This window comes from Silurus aristotelis, assembly GCF_946808225.1.
Source record: "Silurus aristotelis genome assembly, chromosome: 28".
In the NCBI taxonomy this organism is placed as follows: Eukaryota; Metazoa; Chordata; class Actinopteri; order Siluriformes; family Siluridae; genus Silurus; species Silurus aristotelis.
In genome coordinates, this window is record NC_139601.1 from 13437010 (window position 1) to 13456920 (window position 19911).

A 19911-nucleotide genomic window follows, 5' to 3' on the forward strand; every position below is an offset into this window, starting at 1 on the left:
CTAACTTTATTACTTCTTCTTCTTCTTCTTTCGGCTGCTCCCATTAGGGGTCGCCACAGCGGATCATCCGTCTCCATACCACCCTGTCCTCTATATCTGCCTCTTTTACACCAACTACCTGCATGTCTTCCCTCACCACATCCATGAACCTCCTCCTTGGCCTTCCTCTTTTCCTCCTACCTGGTGGCTCCATCTTCAGCATTTTTCTACCAATATAATTCATGTCCCTCCTCTGCACATGTCCAAACCATCTCAATCTCGCCTCCCTCACCTTGTCACCAAAACATCCTACATGGGCTGTCCCTCTAATAAACTCATTTCTAATCTTGTCCATCCTCGTCACTCCCAACGAAAACCTCAACATCTTCAGCTCTGCTACCTCCAGCTCCACCTCCTGTCTCTTACTCAATGCCACTGTCTCTAATCCATACAACATCGCAGGTCTCACCACAGTCCTATAAACTTTCCCTTTCATTCTTGCAGATACTCTTCTATCACAAATCACTCCTGTCACTCTTCTCCACCCACTCCACCCTGCCTGCACTCTTTTCTTTACTTCCCTAACACACTCTCCATTACTTTGCACTGTTGACCCCAGGTACCTGAACTCCTCCACCTTCTCCACCTCTTCTCCCTGCAACCGCATCACTCCACTGCCCTCCCTCTCATTCACACACATGTACTCTGTCTTACTCCTACTGACTTTCATTCCCCTTCTCTCCAGCGCATATCTCCACCTCTCCAGGCTCTTCTCAACCTGCTCTCTACTCTCACCACAAATCACAATATCATCTGCAAACATCATAGTCCAGGGAGACTCCTGTCTGACCTCGTCCGTCAACCTGTCCATCACCACTGCAAACAGGAAAGGGCTCAGGGCCGATCCTTGATGCAGTCCAACCTTCACCCTGAACCAGTCTGTCGTACCTACTGCACACTTTACTGCCGTCACACTGTCCTCATACATGTCCTGCACCACCCTCACATACTTCTCTGACACACCTGACTTCCTCATACAATACCACAACTCCTCTCTCGGCACCCTGCATACGCTTTCTCTAAATCCACAAATACAAAATGCAGCTCCTTCTGTCCTTCTCTATACTTCTCCAACATCAACATCCTCAAAGCAAATAAGGCATCTGTGGTGCTCTTCCTCGGCATGAAACCATACTGTTGCTCACAGATGGTCACCTCTTCTCTCAGCCTGGCTTCCACTACTCTTTCCCATAACTTCATGGTGTGACTGATCAACTTAATTCCCCTGTAGTTACTGCAGGTCTGCACATCTCCCTTATGCTTAAAGATCGGTACCAGCACACTCCTTCTCCATTCCTCAGGCATCCTCTCCCCTTCCAGAATCCTGTTAAACAATCTGGTTAAAAACTCCACTGCCATCTCTCCTAAACATCTCCACGCTTCTACCGCTGCTCTCACTTCCTCCTTACTAATCCTATCTACATCCTGCTTCACCAACTCCACATCCTTCAACCTTCTCTCTCTCTGATTTTCCTCATTCATCAGCTGCTCAAAATACTCCCTCCATCTTCTCAACACACTCTCCTCACTAGTCAACACATTTCCCTCTCCATCCTTTATTGCTCTAACTTGCAGTACATCCTTCCCAGCTCTGTCCCTCTGCTTGGCCAATCGGTATAAATCTTTTTCTCCTTCCTTAGTGTCCAACCTCTTATACAGTTCCTCATATGCCTTTTCCTTGGCTTTCGCCACATCCCTTTTAACCTGCTGCCGCATCTCCTTGTACTCCTGCCTACTTTTCTCATCACTCTGTCGATCCCACTTCTGTTTTGCCAACCTCTTTCCCCTAATGCTCTCCTGCACTTCCTCATTCCACCACCACGTCTCCTTGTCTTGCTTTCTATTTCCAGATGTCACACCAAGTACTTTTCTAGCTGCCTCCCTCATCACTCCTGCAGTAGTTGCCCAATCATCCGGCACCTCTTCACCACCACCAAGCCCCTGTCTGACCTCTTCCCTGAACCTCACACTACACTCTTCCTCCTTCAGTTTCCACCATCTTATTCTTCTTTCGAACCTTACTTTCCTCCTCTTCTTCTTCGCCTCCAAAACCATCCTACAGACCACCATCCGATGCTGTCTAGCTACACTGTCCCCCGCCAACACCTTACAGTCTCCAATCTCCTTCAGGTTGCATCTCCTACACAGAAGATAATCGACCTGTGTGCACCTTCCTCCACTCTTATACGTCACCCTATGATCCTCCTTCTTCTTAAAATACGTGTTCACCACTGCCATTTCCATCCTTTTAGCAAAATCTACCACCATCTGCCCTTCCACATTCCTCTCCTTAAAACCATACCTACCCATCACCTCCTCATCACCTCTGTTCCCTTCACCTACATGCCCATTAAAGTCTGCCCCAATCACCAATCGTTCTTTCCTAGGTACACCATCTACCACTTCATCTAATTCACTCCAGAATCTTTTTTTCTCCTCCATCTCACAGCCAACTTGTGAAGCATAGGCACTGATGACATTTATCATCATCCCTTCAACTTCCACCTTCACGATCATCACCCTATCAGAAACTCTCTTCACCTCCACTACACTCTTACTGTACTCTTCCTTCAGAATCACCCCTACACCATTTCTCTTCCCATCCACACCATGATAAAACAGTTTAAACCCACCTCCAATGTTCCTGGCCTTACTCCCTTTCCACTTGGTCTCCTGAACACACAACACATCTACCTTTCTCCTCTCCATCATATCAGCTATCTCTCTCCCTTTACCCGTCATAGTACCAACATTTAAAGTACCAACCCGAACCTCTACTCTCCTACACTGCTCCTTTTCCTGCCGTCTCTGTAGACGCCTTCCTCCTTTCCTTCTCCTCCTTCGGCCAACAGTAGCCCAATTTCCACCGGTACCCTGTCGGCTAACGATACCTGTGGCGGTCGTTGTTAACCCGGGCCTCGACCGATCCGGTATGAAATTCTCATTTGTGATCCGCATATTTGATTTGGCACATGTTTTACGCTGGATGCCCTTCCTAACGCGACCCTCCCCATTTACCCGGGCTTGGGACCGGCACTAAGAGTACACTGGCTTGTGCCCCCCTTAATGGCTGGGTTTCTAACTTTATTACTACTTTTGCAAATTGCCTTTTGCACTTTGTTCAGCACATACAGTACAGACCAAAAGTTTGGACACACCTTCTCATTCAAAGAGTTTTCTTTATTTTCATGACTATGAAAATTGTAGATTCACACTGAAGGCATCAAAACTATGAATTAACACATGTGGAATTATATATGGAATTATATACATAACAAAAAAGTGTGAAACAACTGAAAAATGTCATATTCTAGGTTCTTCAAAGTAGCCACCTTTTGCTTAGATTACTGCTTTGCACACTCTTGGCATTCTCTTGATGAGCTTCAAGAGGTAGTCACCTGAAATGGTCTTCCAACAGTCTTGAAGGAGTTCCCCGAGAGATGCTTGGCACTTGTTGGCCATTTTGCCTTCACTCTGCGGTCCAGCTCACCCCTAAACCATCTCGATTGGGTTCAGGTCCGGTGACTGTGGAGGCCAGGTCATCTGGCGCAGCACCCCATCACTCTCCTTCTTGGTCAAATAGCCCTTGATGCCTTCAGTGTGACTCTACAATTTTCATAGTCATGAAAATAAAGAAAACTCTTTGAATGAGAAGGTGTGTCCAAACGTTTGGTCTGTACTGTAGGTTCCACCTGGTAGTGGTTAGGTGCTATATAATAAAGTTTGAATTGAAACTGAATTGAATAACAGCTTTACACATGATATCTGAAACAGTTTGTTTCTCGAAACATGCAGCTGAAATACTTTGCCATGCCTCTTGTAAAACTTGCCAAAGGTGTTCTTCACTAGTGGGATAGTGGATCCTTCGATTAATTTTCTTGTTGTATGGGGAAGTTGCTTCCAATTAGCCGCAGTCCAGGCCGAATTGCATGGCGCTGAAGTATGGAATGTAAAACGTGTTGGTTTAGTATTCCCTTCTCCAAACAATAAGTCTTCAACCTTCCCTGCTCCAAACCAACCCTAAATCATTAAGCTTCCATCATGATGCTTGACTGTGGGCGTGAGGCAGTCTGCTGAAATGTTCTCTCCTGTTCTCTGTCTTACACCAGTTCTTCTGTCTGAGTCAAAATGTCGAATTTGAACTCATCTGAACACAAAGAATTATTTGTCATATTCCATCCGATTTTCGTGTTTTTGCCTTAGTTCCCTGGTGGTCCAGTGGTTAGCCTGCGGCGCTCTCACCGCTGCGGCCCGGGTTCAATCCCCGGTCAGGGAACCAACCCCAGCTATTAGGGTTGCACAAGCCTTAGTGCCGGTCCCAAGCCCGGATAAATGTGGAGGGTTGCGTTAGGAAGGGCATCCAGCGTAAAAACGTGCCAAATCAAACATGCGGATGATCCGCTGTGGCGACCCCTAATGGGAGAAGCCGAAAGAAAGTTTTACTTAGTTTGATACATAAAAAAGTTTTTTAGGTAAAAGATCGTGTTTTTCAAACATTTGCACTTCATACATGAAGCATTTTCTAAGCATTGACCATTACCATTGTTCTTTTGTTCGTTCCTTCCAAAATCCTTTTTTCTTGTTCCCTATCAAAAGTGTAATTCAATTTGCATCAACCAACCCTGCTTCTTTGGATCCTCCCCTTGACACAAGCAATGTTCCTTCAAGATCCTGTGCTACCATGAAAAATCATTTCTTATTTTCATGACTTAACCTCTGTATCTTTAGCAGCCGGTTTGAATCGTGCCACTTTTGTTATCATCATTAGAGTGAGGCAGAAAATATTATATTGCGAAACAAGCACTAGTTGTGCTAGTTAATTGTCTTATCAAGCTAGTTGTTTATCAGTAAATCATCAGTGAAACCATAATGGCTGATCCTCATAGAACAGCATCTGATCATAGGCATAAAACTGGCGGTTCTATTATTTTTGTGGTTCTATTTTTTTCACTTTGTGCTGTTTGGATCTCTGGGATAGAAAAAAACATCACCCTCAGTCTTGACTTCATACATGGTTTTTTATTCTTTTGACTGTTGATGATGCAGTTCTTGATTTAATAAAAGGAACAAAAAATCCATAATCCAAGATTTTTTAAAAAGGTTTGTTTTTTATTTACTTGAAAGAGGTGGTGGGTTTATTTCTGATAGTCAATATGTCAGTGCTTGTATTGTGATGAATATGTAGACTAGGCTAGCTGCACACACCTATTTTGAAATTTGTGTCCTTGATAGAAAGTAGTACTAATGTAGATATAAAACTGCTTTATAATAAGAATCAAACCACTCTTCAAGACAATTCACAATTAACTAAGCTGCTACGATACCATTATGTACAGACTGTAAATGGTATATTATATGGTTGGAGGTTGGAGGTTATGTGATTCATGCTACCTTATGTAACAATTAGTCTTTAATTGGTTAATTGCTAAGCAATTAGTAGTCATGGTTTAGGCAGGCTTGAGTACAGCTTTGTTGAGGTGTGTGTGGGTGTGTGTGTGTGTGTGTGTGTGTGTGTGTGTGTGTGTGTGTGTGTGTGCACTAATAGGTTTGTTCCCCTCATCTAGAACTTGTACCTTGTGGAGAGTAAGAGAAAAGAAGAAACCCAAAAAAAGAGAGAATAAAAAAAAAAAGAATAAAACTTTATAGCTGATGTCTTAGTTCACGTTGTTACAGGAGAAAGGTTTCGTGAGCCAACTGTATTGACAGCTTCCCTCACACTGCCGTCATATTTTACTTTTTATGCTTAAAGGGTTTGTCTATAAAAAAGTTTGTGAAATATAGCAATGGATTTTGGAGCGGTAATAAAGTATATTATATTATATTATATTATATTATATTATATTATATTATATTATATTATATTATATTATATTTTATTATATTATATTATTTTATTATATTACATTACATTATATTTAATTATATTATATTATATTGTATTATAGACGTATGCAGTATGTCTGCAGTATGTCTTTTTCCATCCATCCATCCATCCATCCATCCATCCATCCATCCATCCATCTCTCTCTCTCGCTCGCTCTCTCTCTGTTTCTCTCGCTCGCTCGCTCTCTCTTTCTCTTTCTCTTTCTCTCTCTCTCTCTCTCTCTCTCTCTCTCTCTCTCTCTCTCTCTCTCTCTCTCTCTCATTCTCTCTCTCTCTCTCTCTTTCTCTTTCTCTATCCATTCATTACTTTGTCACTCCAATCTAAATTCTGCTCTTATTTTTAATAGAATTCAATTGCACAGCATAACTGATAGTTGCCTGAAAAGTATATGAACACAGTACACACAACTCCTTTTCCCAATTTCCTCTCTCAGGTTACAATCCATCCTCCAATCGTCCTTCTTCTCTCACCCTTCGCAAGGCTCCCAAGAAGCATAATGCCTCCTTATCCTTCTTCCTCCCAGCAGTTAAAGCTCCAGACACCGAACTGTGGCAGAGGGAGTTTGAGGCCAGCGGTTTTCCAGTACATTCTTCCTCTCCACTGTCTACTACGTCTGCTGCTCCACTCATACGCTCCGTCACTGACACACAATCCTCCATCACTGAGTCTATGGCTGGGTTTTTTGGACCAAACAGCCGCCTGCCTGAGGCCACAGCTGGTGCTGACAGTCCCGAGGAGGACTTTGATGATGTAAGAGAGAACATTCTCACCCAGGCACCTACCATTCCAGAAATAGGGGTGTTCCCTAGTCAAGTGCCCTTACAGCCTGATGATTCCCACCAGGATGATTCAGATGAACAGGAGGAAAATGAGGAAGTTGTAGTGTTCCCAACCGAGGTAGATGGACAGGAGGTAGATGTTTGGAAGCCACCATCATCAGCAGATTCAGACACACCTACTGTGGCCTTCACTGAAACAGCCTGGCATGAAGCAGGGGAGGAGGATGAGGAGTCAGAAGAGTCGGAGCTTCGTCACGGAGGCACTGATTATCTGTCAGAGACAGACCTGCATGGTTCCCAAGAAGCAATGCAGGTAGATAAATGGATGGATAAATAGATAAATGGATGGAGCAAAAAGTGGTTATATGGGTAGGTAGATAGGTGAAATAGGGTATTTGGTTTGGATGGATGAGGAGGTTTCAAAGATGAATTAGTGGGTGGGTGGATGCTTATATGTACAGATAGAGCAATGGACTGGTTTTATGTATATATGAATGGATTGATGGGTGATGGGAGTGTGGGTGTGTACAGTGGAACCTTGGAGCTTGCGAGGGTTAGGGACCAAGACCGGTCGCGAGTTCCGAATTTTCTCGACCTTTTGATACGCCCCTTCCAACCCAGTAAAAACCCAAAGAACACTATACGAAATCGATTTAAATGAGTAAATAACACTATTTCACTCCATAACACTTAATTATTAGACAATTTTAATGAGATAAACCTTGATTAGAAATGTTAAAACTAGCGTTTTGAGCAGCTCGCGGTTGCTCACGAGCCGATCTGAATGAGAGTCGCCGGTCGGAATGAAAGTCGCGAGCATGCGAGGTCGCGAGCGCTGAGGCCGCGAGCTCCGAGGTTCCATTGTATATTAATTAATGAATGGGTGGATTGGTGGGTTCTTGGGTGGATAAAGGTGGATAAATAGATTAATTCCATGGATGTATAAACATATGGACTGATCTTGTTTTTATAGCGGAATAAAACACGCAATGTTGGCGTTCTAGCGATTTTTCGGATGAGTAGCTGACCTGTTTAAGGTCAAAAGAACAAATTCTGCTAAAAGTAACAATAGATAATACACAACCATTTTCCCAACAGTATATAATTTAGGCCATTTTAGTTAAAAAAAAATAAACAAAGGTATTTATAATGATAGAAAGCACTAAAAGATAAAATTAGGTGTAACATTTCACAGTTACAGTATATCATAAGTTATTTAAACCTAAACTAAATAAGTTAAAACAGAAGAGAGAAGTTTTTGAGCTTTCATGTTTGGCTGAATGGATTTAACAAGGTACATTAGTGTAATTTCTCCTGATATTTCATGACATTTTAATCTTTTGAACATCCTGCCTGTCAGTAATAAATGGTGCTACTGATTTTAAATTATTCACTACTCTATATGACTGATGTTAATAGAAATTGTGAAATATCACTTTCAATGACACATCTATTTCCCATCTGTCACCTTTTATTCCATTCTGTCTTTTTCTTTCTATAGGTAATTTGTGTCGACTGGAGTGACATGGCAGGAAAAGGCTATGTCGTCCTGAACATGTCAGAGGATTATGATTGTGTAAGTTTCTGTCTTTTCTAAATTTTGCTATTCCCATATATAGCATATTTCATAATGCTGCATATAGAACAGTTTTAATCTGTGTTCCTTGTTAATCTCTAGGCTTTGCCGTGTGTCTTATTGAGGAGTGTGAAAACCACAGGCTTATCTTATGACAGTAAATGAGAGAGACTTCTGACTGACAGGATTAACTCTGTGTGTGGCTGGTTCTGTGATGATAAATGGCAAACATATTTAAGCCATCTATCTTGTCTCACTGCTGCTGGATCATTGGTATTTGACTAAAATCATGACATCAACAGTTACCTTTTAATGTTTGTAATAGTTTTATGGTGGCTTTACCCTTATCCAGAGTGACTTACAATTATCTCTCTTTTATATGTGTGCAATTGAGGTTTTTGAGACTTGCTCAAGGGCCCAGCAGTGACAGCATAGTGGTACTTAGAACATTCCAAACCATAACCCAGTTCGGTGAGATTGTGAAATCCCAGCACCACCAAGCTGCCATGGCTGGCCCCTTTGAGCAAGGCCCAAAAACCTCAATTGCACACTTATATAAAAGAGAGATAACTGTAAGTCACTCTGGATTAGGATGTCTGCCAAATGGCATAAACGTAAATAAGACAATTTGATAGATATGCTACAACAGAGGCTCCGCTACAAGGGCTCCTGTGATTCATACTTAGAAAACAAGACAATGTATTATATCCTGTTTAATGTATTTTCTCAAGTACAATGTTCATTCAGCGTCTGCACCACTGTCCAAAAATTGGCAAACACTGTACCAAGACATTCTAAAGCATTTAAAGGTCTTAGGACATTTACATACAGATTATGTTTGCAGTTATATTCAACTTTTATCTGTCTTTTATAGGAAATAGGGTTTTATGCATTGTTGATATTTTAGGGGCAGATTTTCCTGCAGTATTTGGGGGTAGAACTACTGGGATCAATGCCCCCTCAAACATGCTGACAGCTCTGTTTCTCCAGCAAGAAATAAACAAAAAACCGCCTCCTGTTAGACATGGAATTTGTGCACAGAATACATAAGAGAATGCACAACTACATGCAGCGTTTCAGCTATGGAGCTAAATGATCTATTATAATCTATAACATAATAACCTTATAACCTGCTGTCATTGGTATCGGTGTATCAAAGTGATTTCAAAGACTGGAAAACTCTTTTCAAAGGTCAAACTTCAGTATTTTAATTATAAGAAAAACATAAAAAAGGAATTTATCCCAATTTCCCAATTGCCAATTTTTGGTTGTGCTCCTCTGGAGTTCAAGCTGAGCAAAATTAGAAAAAAAAAGAATAAAGCAAAAGAAAGCAAAACCATTAGTGCCTTTTGCATCCAGGATTGCCACATGACACCTGAATGCATGCTACTAATCGTCTCCATGCTGAGATTTATAAACAAACTCACATAGTGATGTTAAACACCTACCTGCATAAGTTATTTGCATGAATCCCTTCATCCTGTGGCATTATTGTTTTCCTTTTTGCATTCGTCTGTGTACATGATGGTTGTTATAATAGAATGCGTACTCCCCTGACATACCAAACATTATTATTCGCAGCAGCAGTTATTTTTAGTGTTGTTCCCACTAGTCAGAAGCATTTTGTCTGCTTTTCTACATTTGGGTTGGATTGTCCCCACAGTTCATGTGCTGCTAAACGGGTAGCTACTGTGACAGGACTTATGCAGTATGTGTCTCAGTTTCTTTGAACACCAGGCTGGACTACATTTATGTATTTACTGCGTTGGCAGAGACCATTACAAGGTTTATCTGTTTTTTTCAATCCCAGACTGAATCTCGAGGGCAATGTCGATGTGCCTTGATTGGCTTGTGATTTGGATCAGTCTCTGGACAAAGCCTACACATCAGATCCCAGAGTCTTAATGAATATGACATCGGTCATAGATATAAAACAATTTTTTCATTTATTCATTTATTTATATGTTTGTGGACTTGTCGTTCAGCCTCTTTGAATTAAGGTGGTGTTTTCTCCTCTGATGGTCGGTGACATCAGGATGGTAACATATTTAAATAGCTGGATACTGTGTGCTCCCAGTAAGGGGCTTTCATCCAGAACACACCCACCACTGCATTTATTTTTCGACATACTCTCCTGCTACATGTATACACTTATCCCAGTGCTTAACTACTTCCCGGATTCGTCATAGAAAATATTTGTCAGTAGGTTTGAACCACCCCAGGTCATCCTAGGCCTGCTTCACTTCGTCATCAGAGAACCACCACAACCGGGATCGTCACTGACCGACGTATGACCATCTTTGAAATTATTAAACCATGTGTTAATCCGGCTCCCTGTCTCAACACTGTACTGTGCTGGAATTCTTCTGTAGATGTCTGTGGGTTTTTTGCACCACACACTTTTCCATGCACGCCCTAACACTGTTGTCTGCCATCTTGATTAACAGACTCTGGACTGCCCTGCAACATGTACGCCTCCTATTAGTAATCAGACACATTAGCCGCTTACTTAAGTGTAGTACAGAGCATCCATTTTTGTACCTGTTGTACTAAAAGTCCCGGTTTGACTTGAACGTAACATCAAAACAGTTTGCACTGGCCATCGGCATTAGGCTAGATCAGTATCGGTTGTGGATGCTCTGACTGCAGTATTATCAGTGATCCCTGTAGGTTTCTCAGAACTGTGTGCCTTACAGAAGTGGGTCAGCCGCATGCAGCTGGATCAGAAAAAGTACCAGCACATTGTTAATGCCTCAGTATTTTCCCATCACTGATATTTATATGTTCTGGCTCTCCCTATCTGCAGTAACACACAGTTCCAGCAGTAGCACACAGTTTCTTTAATCACATTTTCTGTCAATGCTACTGCAGCAGGCTGGCTACAAAACACACACACACACACACACACACACACACACACACACACACACACACACACACACACACACACACACACACACACACACACACACACACACACACACACACACACACACACACACACACACTGACACACACACCTCTCTCTCTGTCCACACCCACTCCTGAATAGCAAGACTTGAGGTTCATCGCCATGGCAACTGCCAGGCATGTAATTACAATCAGCATGACATTCGGTATTTTGCATTGAACATCTGCATGCCACAATCGATGGCATGCCAACTAGAGGAGGGTCCACCAGGTATAAAGAAGTATTAACAAACAAATGCTGCAGAGAAAATAATGATCAACTTCATTTATGTATTCGTTTTTAAATTGAAGCACAATGAAACCGGAAAGAAAAAAACACCTAGTAAAAGCTAAAAGAAATACCAGGGTGACATTCTTTAAACAATTTTTAATAGGCTGTATAAAGCAATGCAAATCTCTCCTTCTTGACTTTCAACTCTTAGTACTGTTAAAGGCCTATTAACTGATTGTGGGATACAGAAGTATGGGCTATAATTATTTAAAAAAAGAATGATTTCACAGAAGTGTAAAAGATTGAGTTTAATCCAGAATAAAGGCTAATCTTCCTCTCTTAGACGTGTCCCCTCCAGATCCTGTTTAGCCAAATGAATCATCACTTGACACAGCAGGATTTGAGGCAATTAGACTGCAAATTAGAAGTCCGCTTTGGCACAAGGATAACCAGCATATTTGGTCATGACTGAAAAAATGGCTTAGAAAACTCAGACCACGCAAGGACTTTCTTGTCTCTTTCTGCCTTGTGAGGGGGTATATTTCTTTTTGATTCATTTTGACAAATTCAGTGCACACAATGTGTTTTTGCTAGTAAGGCCCCTTTAAAGGAATAAAAAAAAAAACAACAACACAGTTTGCACAATACTTCAGCATGGTCGCACACTGTATTGTTACAGATTTCATTTGGTGTATACATTGGATTCTGGACCTAAAATGCCACAAGTGTTTATAGCTTTTATAATGTAAGTGTATCTGTTGAACTTTTCAGACAAACCAAAACATTAACTGGAACTACAATTAAAAATATTCTATTGTTCATTGTTTTATTAATGAACAAAATAATTTAATAATTGATTAATTACTGTGCTTCCCGTGGGCTCACCACCTGCAGGAGGGACCGTAAGGGACGGTGCTGTGAGGATTGGGCAGCAGTCGAAGGCGGGGGCCTGCTTAGACTGCTGCCCCCGCGACCCGAATTACGGATAAGCGGGAGAAAATGGATGAATGAATGAATTAATTACTGTGGTTTCCAGAGGAAAACAAACCATTTTGGTATATTGCTATTGGAGCATAATCACCTTCAGGTTGGTAATCATATCACAATTGCATCGGTAATGGATTTAGAGCTGGGGTTTTTTGTCCAATACAATGCAGGTTTCGGTGCACTCTGAACTCTTGACAATAAAATTGCATTTGTAATGAATAAATCTCACTAGACAGAAAAAAACTACATAGCAGTCTGGGCTTTATTCAAGTTTTTTGGGGAAAGCAAGCTTGAATAGAACCCTGGACAAAGTACACCAATCCTCAACTTGAGAACAAGTATCAAAGGACTTTGTCTTTTCAGGATTAAAGTATCAAAAGGCAAAGTACTGATCTACTGAGCTACATTTAAAAAATGTGTTCTTTAATGTTTAATTTTTCTGTGCATCATACTTTCTAAAGAGAGAGTTTTAGGTTATTCCAGGCATACAGTGAGAATACCTTGCTCTCATGTACACCGTTTTGGTCGCGCAACAGGATCTCATTTAACACAACTTGTAAGCTTTTGAGAAACGGCATGTTTTTCTGAAATTCAGTATAATAAAATGTACCGTAATTTCCGGACTATTAAGCGCACCCAAATATAAGCCGCACCCAATAAATTTGACAAAGATTTTAATTTTTAACACACCTGTCTATAAGCCGCAGGTGTCTACACTGAAACTAATGAACTTTACACAGGCTTTAATAAAAGACAGTGTCTGTTACACGGCTTGTATCTAAACAGTAGCCTACCAAGAAAGTCATTGTTCACTGTCTTCCTCCTTCATTTCACAACAATTTCTCTCGGGAGTTTTTCTTTTGACATCGTCGTGCGTTTAAAAATCACCATCGGTGAAGCTTTTCTCCCGATGCCGTGCAGCTCAGAACACAGGTGTAGTGCGTTTTCATGCCCGGTTGTTTTCAGCGTGACGAATGATTCGCATTTCCTGTTGACAGTCCGAAGTGAGCTGCAGGTCAAACGTCAGAGGAACATCATCCATATTTATGATGTGGTGCGGCCCGATTCAGTGGGAGCGCATCTGATTTAATATAAAGAGTTTCATTGGTTCACCTGAACCCGTTCGGCAATTTCATTGGTCTAATGTTATGGGGTTCAGTTTTTTGGCTTGAAGTTTGTGAAACCGGAAAAACCCAAGAAAAATCCACAAATTAGCCGCTTCATTGTTTAAGCCACGGAGTTCAAAGCGTGAGAAAAAAGTAGCTGCTTATAATCCGGAAAATACGGAAAGCTATTCAGAACTAAAATGTAATGGAGTAGAAGTTACTTGAAAAATGTTCTTAACTACAGTAACAATGTAAAAATACTTTGCTACCACCCACTATTGACAAATAGACATGACTATAGGTTTTCACTGATCTTTTTTTCCCCTTATTATTTCCCCTGAAGCTTTTAAAGTAATATGCATTTAAATGTAGCCTATTTTTAAGCACATTGTTTGTTTCTTTCTGTTGTTTCACCGAATCTGAGTCACTCAGTGTTGTTGAGTAACTGGCGGGGGTAGATGGACAGAGAACTTTGTCCATTTTGTTATTCAACTCCTACACTAGTGCAGTATTTCAGGTTAATGAAAAAGACTAAAATAGGATGTACACTGTTACGTTAAATATGATTGAACATATCAGTAACTTTTCAAATTTAAAAAGGTGAAAAAAAATCTATTAGTTTAGAGGAAGAAAAACGATTAGAGGAAAATTAATATTACTTTGCAAAATAAATGATCAAAACAAAATAAAGGAGATTCATTTTCTCCCGCTTATCCGTAATTCGGTTCACGGGGGCAGCAGTCTAAGCAGGCCCCCGCCTGCTGCCCAATCCTCACAGCACCGTCCCTTACGGTCCCTCCTGCAGGTGGTGAGCCCACGGGAAGGCGGCCCCACGTCACTCCGACGTCACGGACCTTGATATTTCCCTCGTAAGGGACCCCCGGAGCGTAGAGGGTTAAGGGCCTTGCTCAAGGGCCCAAGAGTGGCAGCTTGGCGATACCGGGGCTCGAACCCCAGACCTTCCGATCGGCAAACCCAGCGCCTTAACCGCTGGAGCCACCACTCCCCCAATAAAGGAGATTATGTATTAAAATTAAGGTTTCTTTCACATATCTATTTGTACATCAAGCAACTGCACAGAAGAATCTCTGATCTAGCTCCAGGTATGAATTTCTTCTCAAATGAGACATTACAGTGCCCTTGTGTACAAAGCAAGCTTCAAGGGTTGTTGTGGAAGATCTTGAGTGGCCTGCCGGAGAGCTCTGACCTCAAGCCTATTGTACACCTTTGGGATGAATTGAAACATTGGCCTTCTCACCCTACATAAGTACCTGACTGTACAACCTTGTGGCTGAAGAGTGTGTTTGTGGCACCACAAATCTCCACCAACACACACTTAAAACTGGTGAAATGGGACGTTCAAAAACACACACAATCTTGTGCTCAGGTGTCCACAAACATTCATTCATATATTGTGTTTACATTCATGTTCTGACATTCCTGTGATTTTCAAGTGCTCAAATAATATTACTAAAAAAAGCAGACATGCTGCCTTTCTACTCTTTTCTTCCATTTTTATTTTAGATAAAACATTTTTAAATTAAATAATTTAAATAAAAAATTTAATAATTTGGTCCATGTATAATATTATATATAAAATATTTGGATAAATTTAATTATTAAAAAGGCTAGGAACAATTATCAGTGTAAATGAATGGGAGGTAAGGATACTTTAAGGCTCTTCTCTGTTCTGGCACCGAGGTGGTGGAATGAACTTCCCCTAGATGTCCATGCAGCGGAGTCCTTGGCTATTTTCAAGCGACGGTTGAAGACCTACCTCTTCCTGAAACACTTAAATTAGCACTTTCCAAGTTTGCTTCGTAGAATTCAAGAGTTATATTTATATTAAGTTTGTAATCTGGCGTACCAGTGTAGATTTATTTATTGCTAGAAACTCCAAGCACTTTTATACGTCGCTCTGGATAAGGACGTCTGCTGAATGCCGCAAACGTAAATGTAAACGCAAACGTCTTTTTCATGGGGTTCTGTTGAAAAACACAGGAACGAACTCTTTGTCAGTTTGATAGCTGGTTTAATGTACCATGTACGTGTGTTTGTGTGTGTGTCCATGTGCACGTAACAGGAAAAGTTTCGTGAGGAGAGTGGTGACAGGCTGCTGGAGATGCTGGAGAGCACATTCTCCAGGAAGATGAACACTCCCCAGGGCTCGTGGCTCATCTCACTCAGCAAACCCACCAAACAGGAACACCAGCTTTTCATGAAAATTACCAATGAACAGGGTAACACATCTTTTCATTGGATCAGCACAGATGTTAAACAATCATCAATCCACATTATATGTATATCCATACCTACTGTTTATCTTTATTATCTTGTCTAAGCACAACCCGTGCTTGTATATGCAGTATTATGCATACTTGAAATTATATCAAGACAGCTATAAATCAATACCATTTATTCTCTTTATACTACTGCAATCTTTTACCAAACAATAACAAACCTACCTACACTTATCAATAAATGCTTGCTAACTTCACTTCGATAGTTGGCTAAAATAGGATAATGACCATACAGCATTAAAAAAATCTCTAAAGCAATTCACAAATATTTCAATACGAACACATGCAAATCTTTCAGAGTGGAAATTTCTTTTACCTTACAGTGTTTTTTGAACAAGAATACTTTAACACATTATAGTAGTAGATGCAATACTCGAACATTTGAAGCAGTGACATTTCTTTGTGCAGTACTACTGTGGAAATGTTTTTTTTAATAATCGTGATCATTATTAATTACTTACAGTACAGTGTAATCATTACAATTCAGTCTCTGCACTCCGTCATTGCACATCATGCTCTATTTTTATGCACTAGAAAAACAATATTCGTTCTTTCCTAATGCATCTTTAATCATGCTAATCTGATTGTGTGGAAGATGATCATAGACATTTTATCTCCATGTGTAAAAAGAGCTTGGGGCTGATAAATTGACTTGCCGTGTCCTATTCAATCACGAATGCCTGCGTTCTTTTTCTGCTTTCTTTAATAAACCACAGTTCCTTTAACAAATCCAGGAATGCAATTACGCAGGATTTAACACAATAAGCCACTCGTGGGCAAACATGACGGTGATTTTATAACAGGCAATTGGGTCCTTAGGCATAAAACCCGCTTAGCCCTGATATAATCACTGTATCGCACACCTTCAAGTTAGCATGTTGCTTTCGGGTTAAATAAATGCTTTAATTCATTATTAATAACATCCCAATAAACAATTCTTCCCCCAATGCTGTAAGATGTGTTTACCAGTAACTTTTGGTTGCTCAGAAGCATAACAGGCATAGATTATGGTGTTAATGTGGAGCAGTGGGTGGAGTGTAACAGATCTATTTAATTAAGTGGTCACATCACAGGCTTACAGTAGAGGTCATAAATTTATGTGCACCTTGCATAAGCTGCAAAATGTTAATAAAAAAATGGAGAGTGTATTTGTCTTTATTTAGCAAATTATTATTTTGCTTTTTGGTAAAAACAGCCCAATATTTAGCTTCTGGAAGGCAATGAAAACTAACCATTTAAAAAGTTTATATCCCCTGACTATTAATGCATCATGTTGCCTTTTTAAAAATCACTGAGTTTGTAATAGTGTACGAGTCCCTCGGTTGTCCTCAGTCTAAAAGGATGGATCCCAAAATCACATGGCCCTAACTGGAAAGGGGTCACGTGCCAAAGATGCTGGAAAACCACATTTTTGTTCTCAAGAAAAGCAGGCAGTTTAACTGCTCAGGACAAATAAGGGCTTAATAAACATATATATCACAAAGCATGACAACAGCTGTCGATCAAGCATAGAGCCAAGCATATGTAAACATCTGAACTGGTTAATTTGTGTAAATTCGCTTACAGTGCAAAAGTGGATTATTTTGCAATTGATTATTTATTCCAAAATGGATTGAATTCATTATTTTAGTCAAAATTCACAAACAATACCCCATAATGACAACGTGAAAGAAGTGAGTTTGAAATCTGTGCAATTTTATTTTAAAAAATCACATGTACACAAGTATTCTGTCTTTTATTGCTCAGTACTGAGCAATACCTCCTCCTGAGGTTTTCATCAAGGATGTTACTGTACAATGCTGCATTCATCTTTCCCTCGATCCTGACTAGTCTTTCAGTTCTTGCCACTAAAAAACATATATGGGATCTTGGTCACCTCCCTGACTAAGACTCTTCTCTCCGATCACTCAGTTTGGCCAGGCGACCTGCTCTAGGAAGAGTCATAGTGGTTCCCAAATTCCTCCATTAAGGGATAATGGAGGCCACTGTGATTAAGGCTAATGCTACAGACATTTTTCTGTACTCTTCCCTAGAGCTGTGCCTCGATACAATTCTGTCTCGGAGGTCTACAGGCATTTATGGCTTGGTTTTTGCTCTGACATGCTCTGTTAACTGTGGGACCTTCTATAGACAGGTGTGTGCCTTTCAAAATGATTTCCAATCAACTGAATTTACCACAGGTGGACTCCAATCGAGTTGTAGAAACATCTCAAGGATGATCAGTGGAAATGGGATGCATCTGAGCTCAATTTTGAGTGTCATGGCAAAGGCTATGAATACGTACGTACAATGTGATTGTTCCTGTGATTTATTTTTTTTATTTTTTTTAAAACAAACTTCTTTCACATTGTCATTAGAGGGTATTGTTTGTAGAATTTGAGGAAAATAATGAATTTGATCAATTTTGGAACATAAAATGTGGAAAGCACTGTGAATAATTTCCAGATGCACTATATTATTGTGTCTCAAGGACTCATGAAGATGTAAAATAGCTAATCTAGGGCACCACAACAAAAGACCAAAATGCAATTTTTACGAGATCCTTTTTTATTAACATTTTGCTAATTCTGCAAGATGCATATAAAGCTGTTTTGGGCATGAACTTCATATCAAGGGTTTTACTAAATTTTTGAATGTGGCTCAAAAATTAAAGTTTAATTCTCGTAGATTGTAGTAATTAAGCCAAAAGATTCATGTGGGAAAATATTTTATGGTCTGACGAGACAAAGATTGAACTTTTTGGCCATAATTCTAAAAGGTATGTTTGTGCAAAGCTATTACAAAGCATCATCCGAGGAGCACTATACCAAAAGTGAAGCATTGATGGTGTTAATAATGCTTTGGCGCTGCTTCTCTTCAGCTGGGCCAAGTGCACTTGTCAAAATAGATGCGACAATGAATAGCTCAAATGGCAATACATTTTGACACAAAACCCTTTGGCCTCTGTTTAAAAAGCTAAAAGTAAAGAGGAATTTCACATTTCAGCATGACAATAAACCAAAGCACACATCAAAATCAACAAAGACATGGCTTCAGAAAAGGATAATCAAAGTCCTGAAATGGCCCAGCCAGAGCCCAGACCTAAAGCCCATCAAAAACCTATGAAATGACCTAAGAATATACCATACATAACACTTACATTTTAGGGGTGTACTCACTTTTGTGAGATACTGAATATTTTTATTTTTTTGGTTTATTTCTTATAAATGTTTCTTAGTCTGACATTTGTTGTTATTTTCCCCTTTATATTAAAAATAATAATAATAAAAAAAAAATAAAAAAAAAAAAAATATATATACAGTGAGAAAAAATAAGTATTTGAACACCCTGCTATTTTGCAAGTTCTCCCACTTAGAAATCATGGAGGGGTCTGAAATTGTCATCGTAGGTGCATGTCCACTGTGAGAGACATAATCTAAAAAAAAAAATCTAGAAATCACAATGTATGATTTTTTAACTATTTATTTGTATGATACAGCTGCAAATAAGTATTTGAACACCTGAGAAAGTCAATGTTAATATTTGGTACAGTAGCCTTTGTTTGCAATTACAGAGGTCAAACATTTCCTGTCGTTTTTCACCAGGTTTGCACACACTGCAGGAGGGATTTTGGCCCACTCCTCCACACAGATCTTCTCTAGATCAGTCAGGTTTCTGGCCTGTCGCTGAGAAACACGGAGTTTGAGCTCCCTCCAAAGATTCTCTATTGGGTTTAGGTCTGGAGACTGGCTAGGCCACGCCAGAACCTTGATATGCTTCTTACAGAGCCACTCCTTGGTTATCCGGGCTGTGTGCTTCGGGTCATTGTCACGTTGGAAGACCCAGCCTCGACCCCTCTTCAATGTTCTAACTGAGGGAAGGAGGTTGTTCCCCAAAATCTTGCAATACATGGCCCCGGTCATCCTCTCCATAATACAGTGCAGTTGCCCTGTCCCATGTGCAGAAAAACACCCCCAAAGCATGATGCTACCACCCCCATGCTTCACAATAGGGATGGTGTTCTTGGGGTGGTACTCATCATTATTCTTCCTCCAAACACGTTTAGTGGAATTATGACCC

The 19911-nt window shown here is 40.3% G+C and overlaps 1 protein-coding gene across 1 annotated transcript in view; it reads left to right on the forward strand.

Moving 5' to 3' along the window:
• podxl2 (podocalyxin-like 2) overlaps window positions 1–19911 on the forward strand; it is a 39209-nt gene that overhangs the window by 13500 nt on the left and 5798 nt on the right. The window contains exons 3-5 of the mRNA XM_083534477.1: window positions 6357–7015; window positions 8204–8278; window positions 15636–15792. Coding sequence (XP_083390603.1) covers window positions 6357–7015; window positions 8204–8278; window positions 15636–15792 — 891 coding nt within the window. The remainder of the gene's footprint in view (window positions 1–6356; window positions 7016–8203; window positions 8279–15635; window positions 15793–19911) is intronic.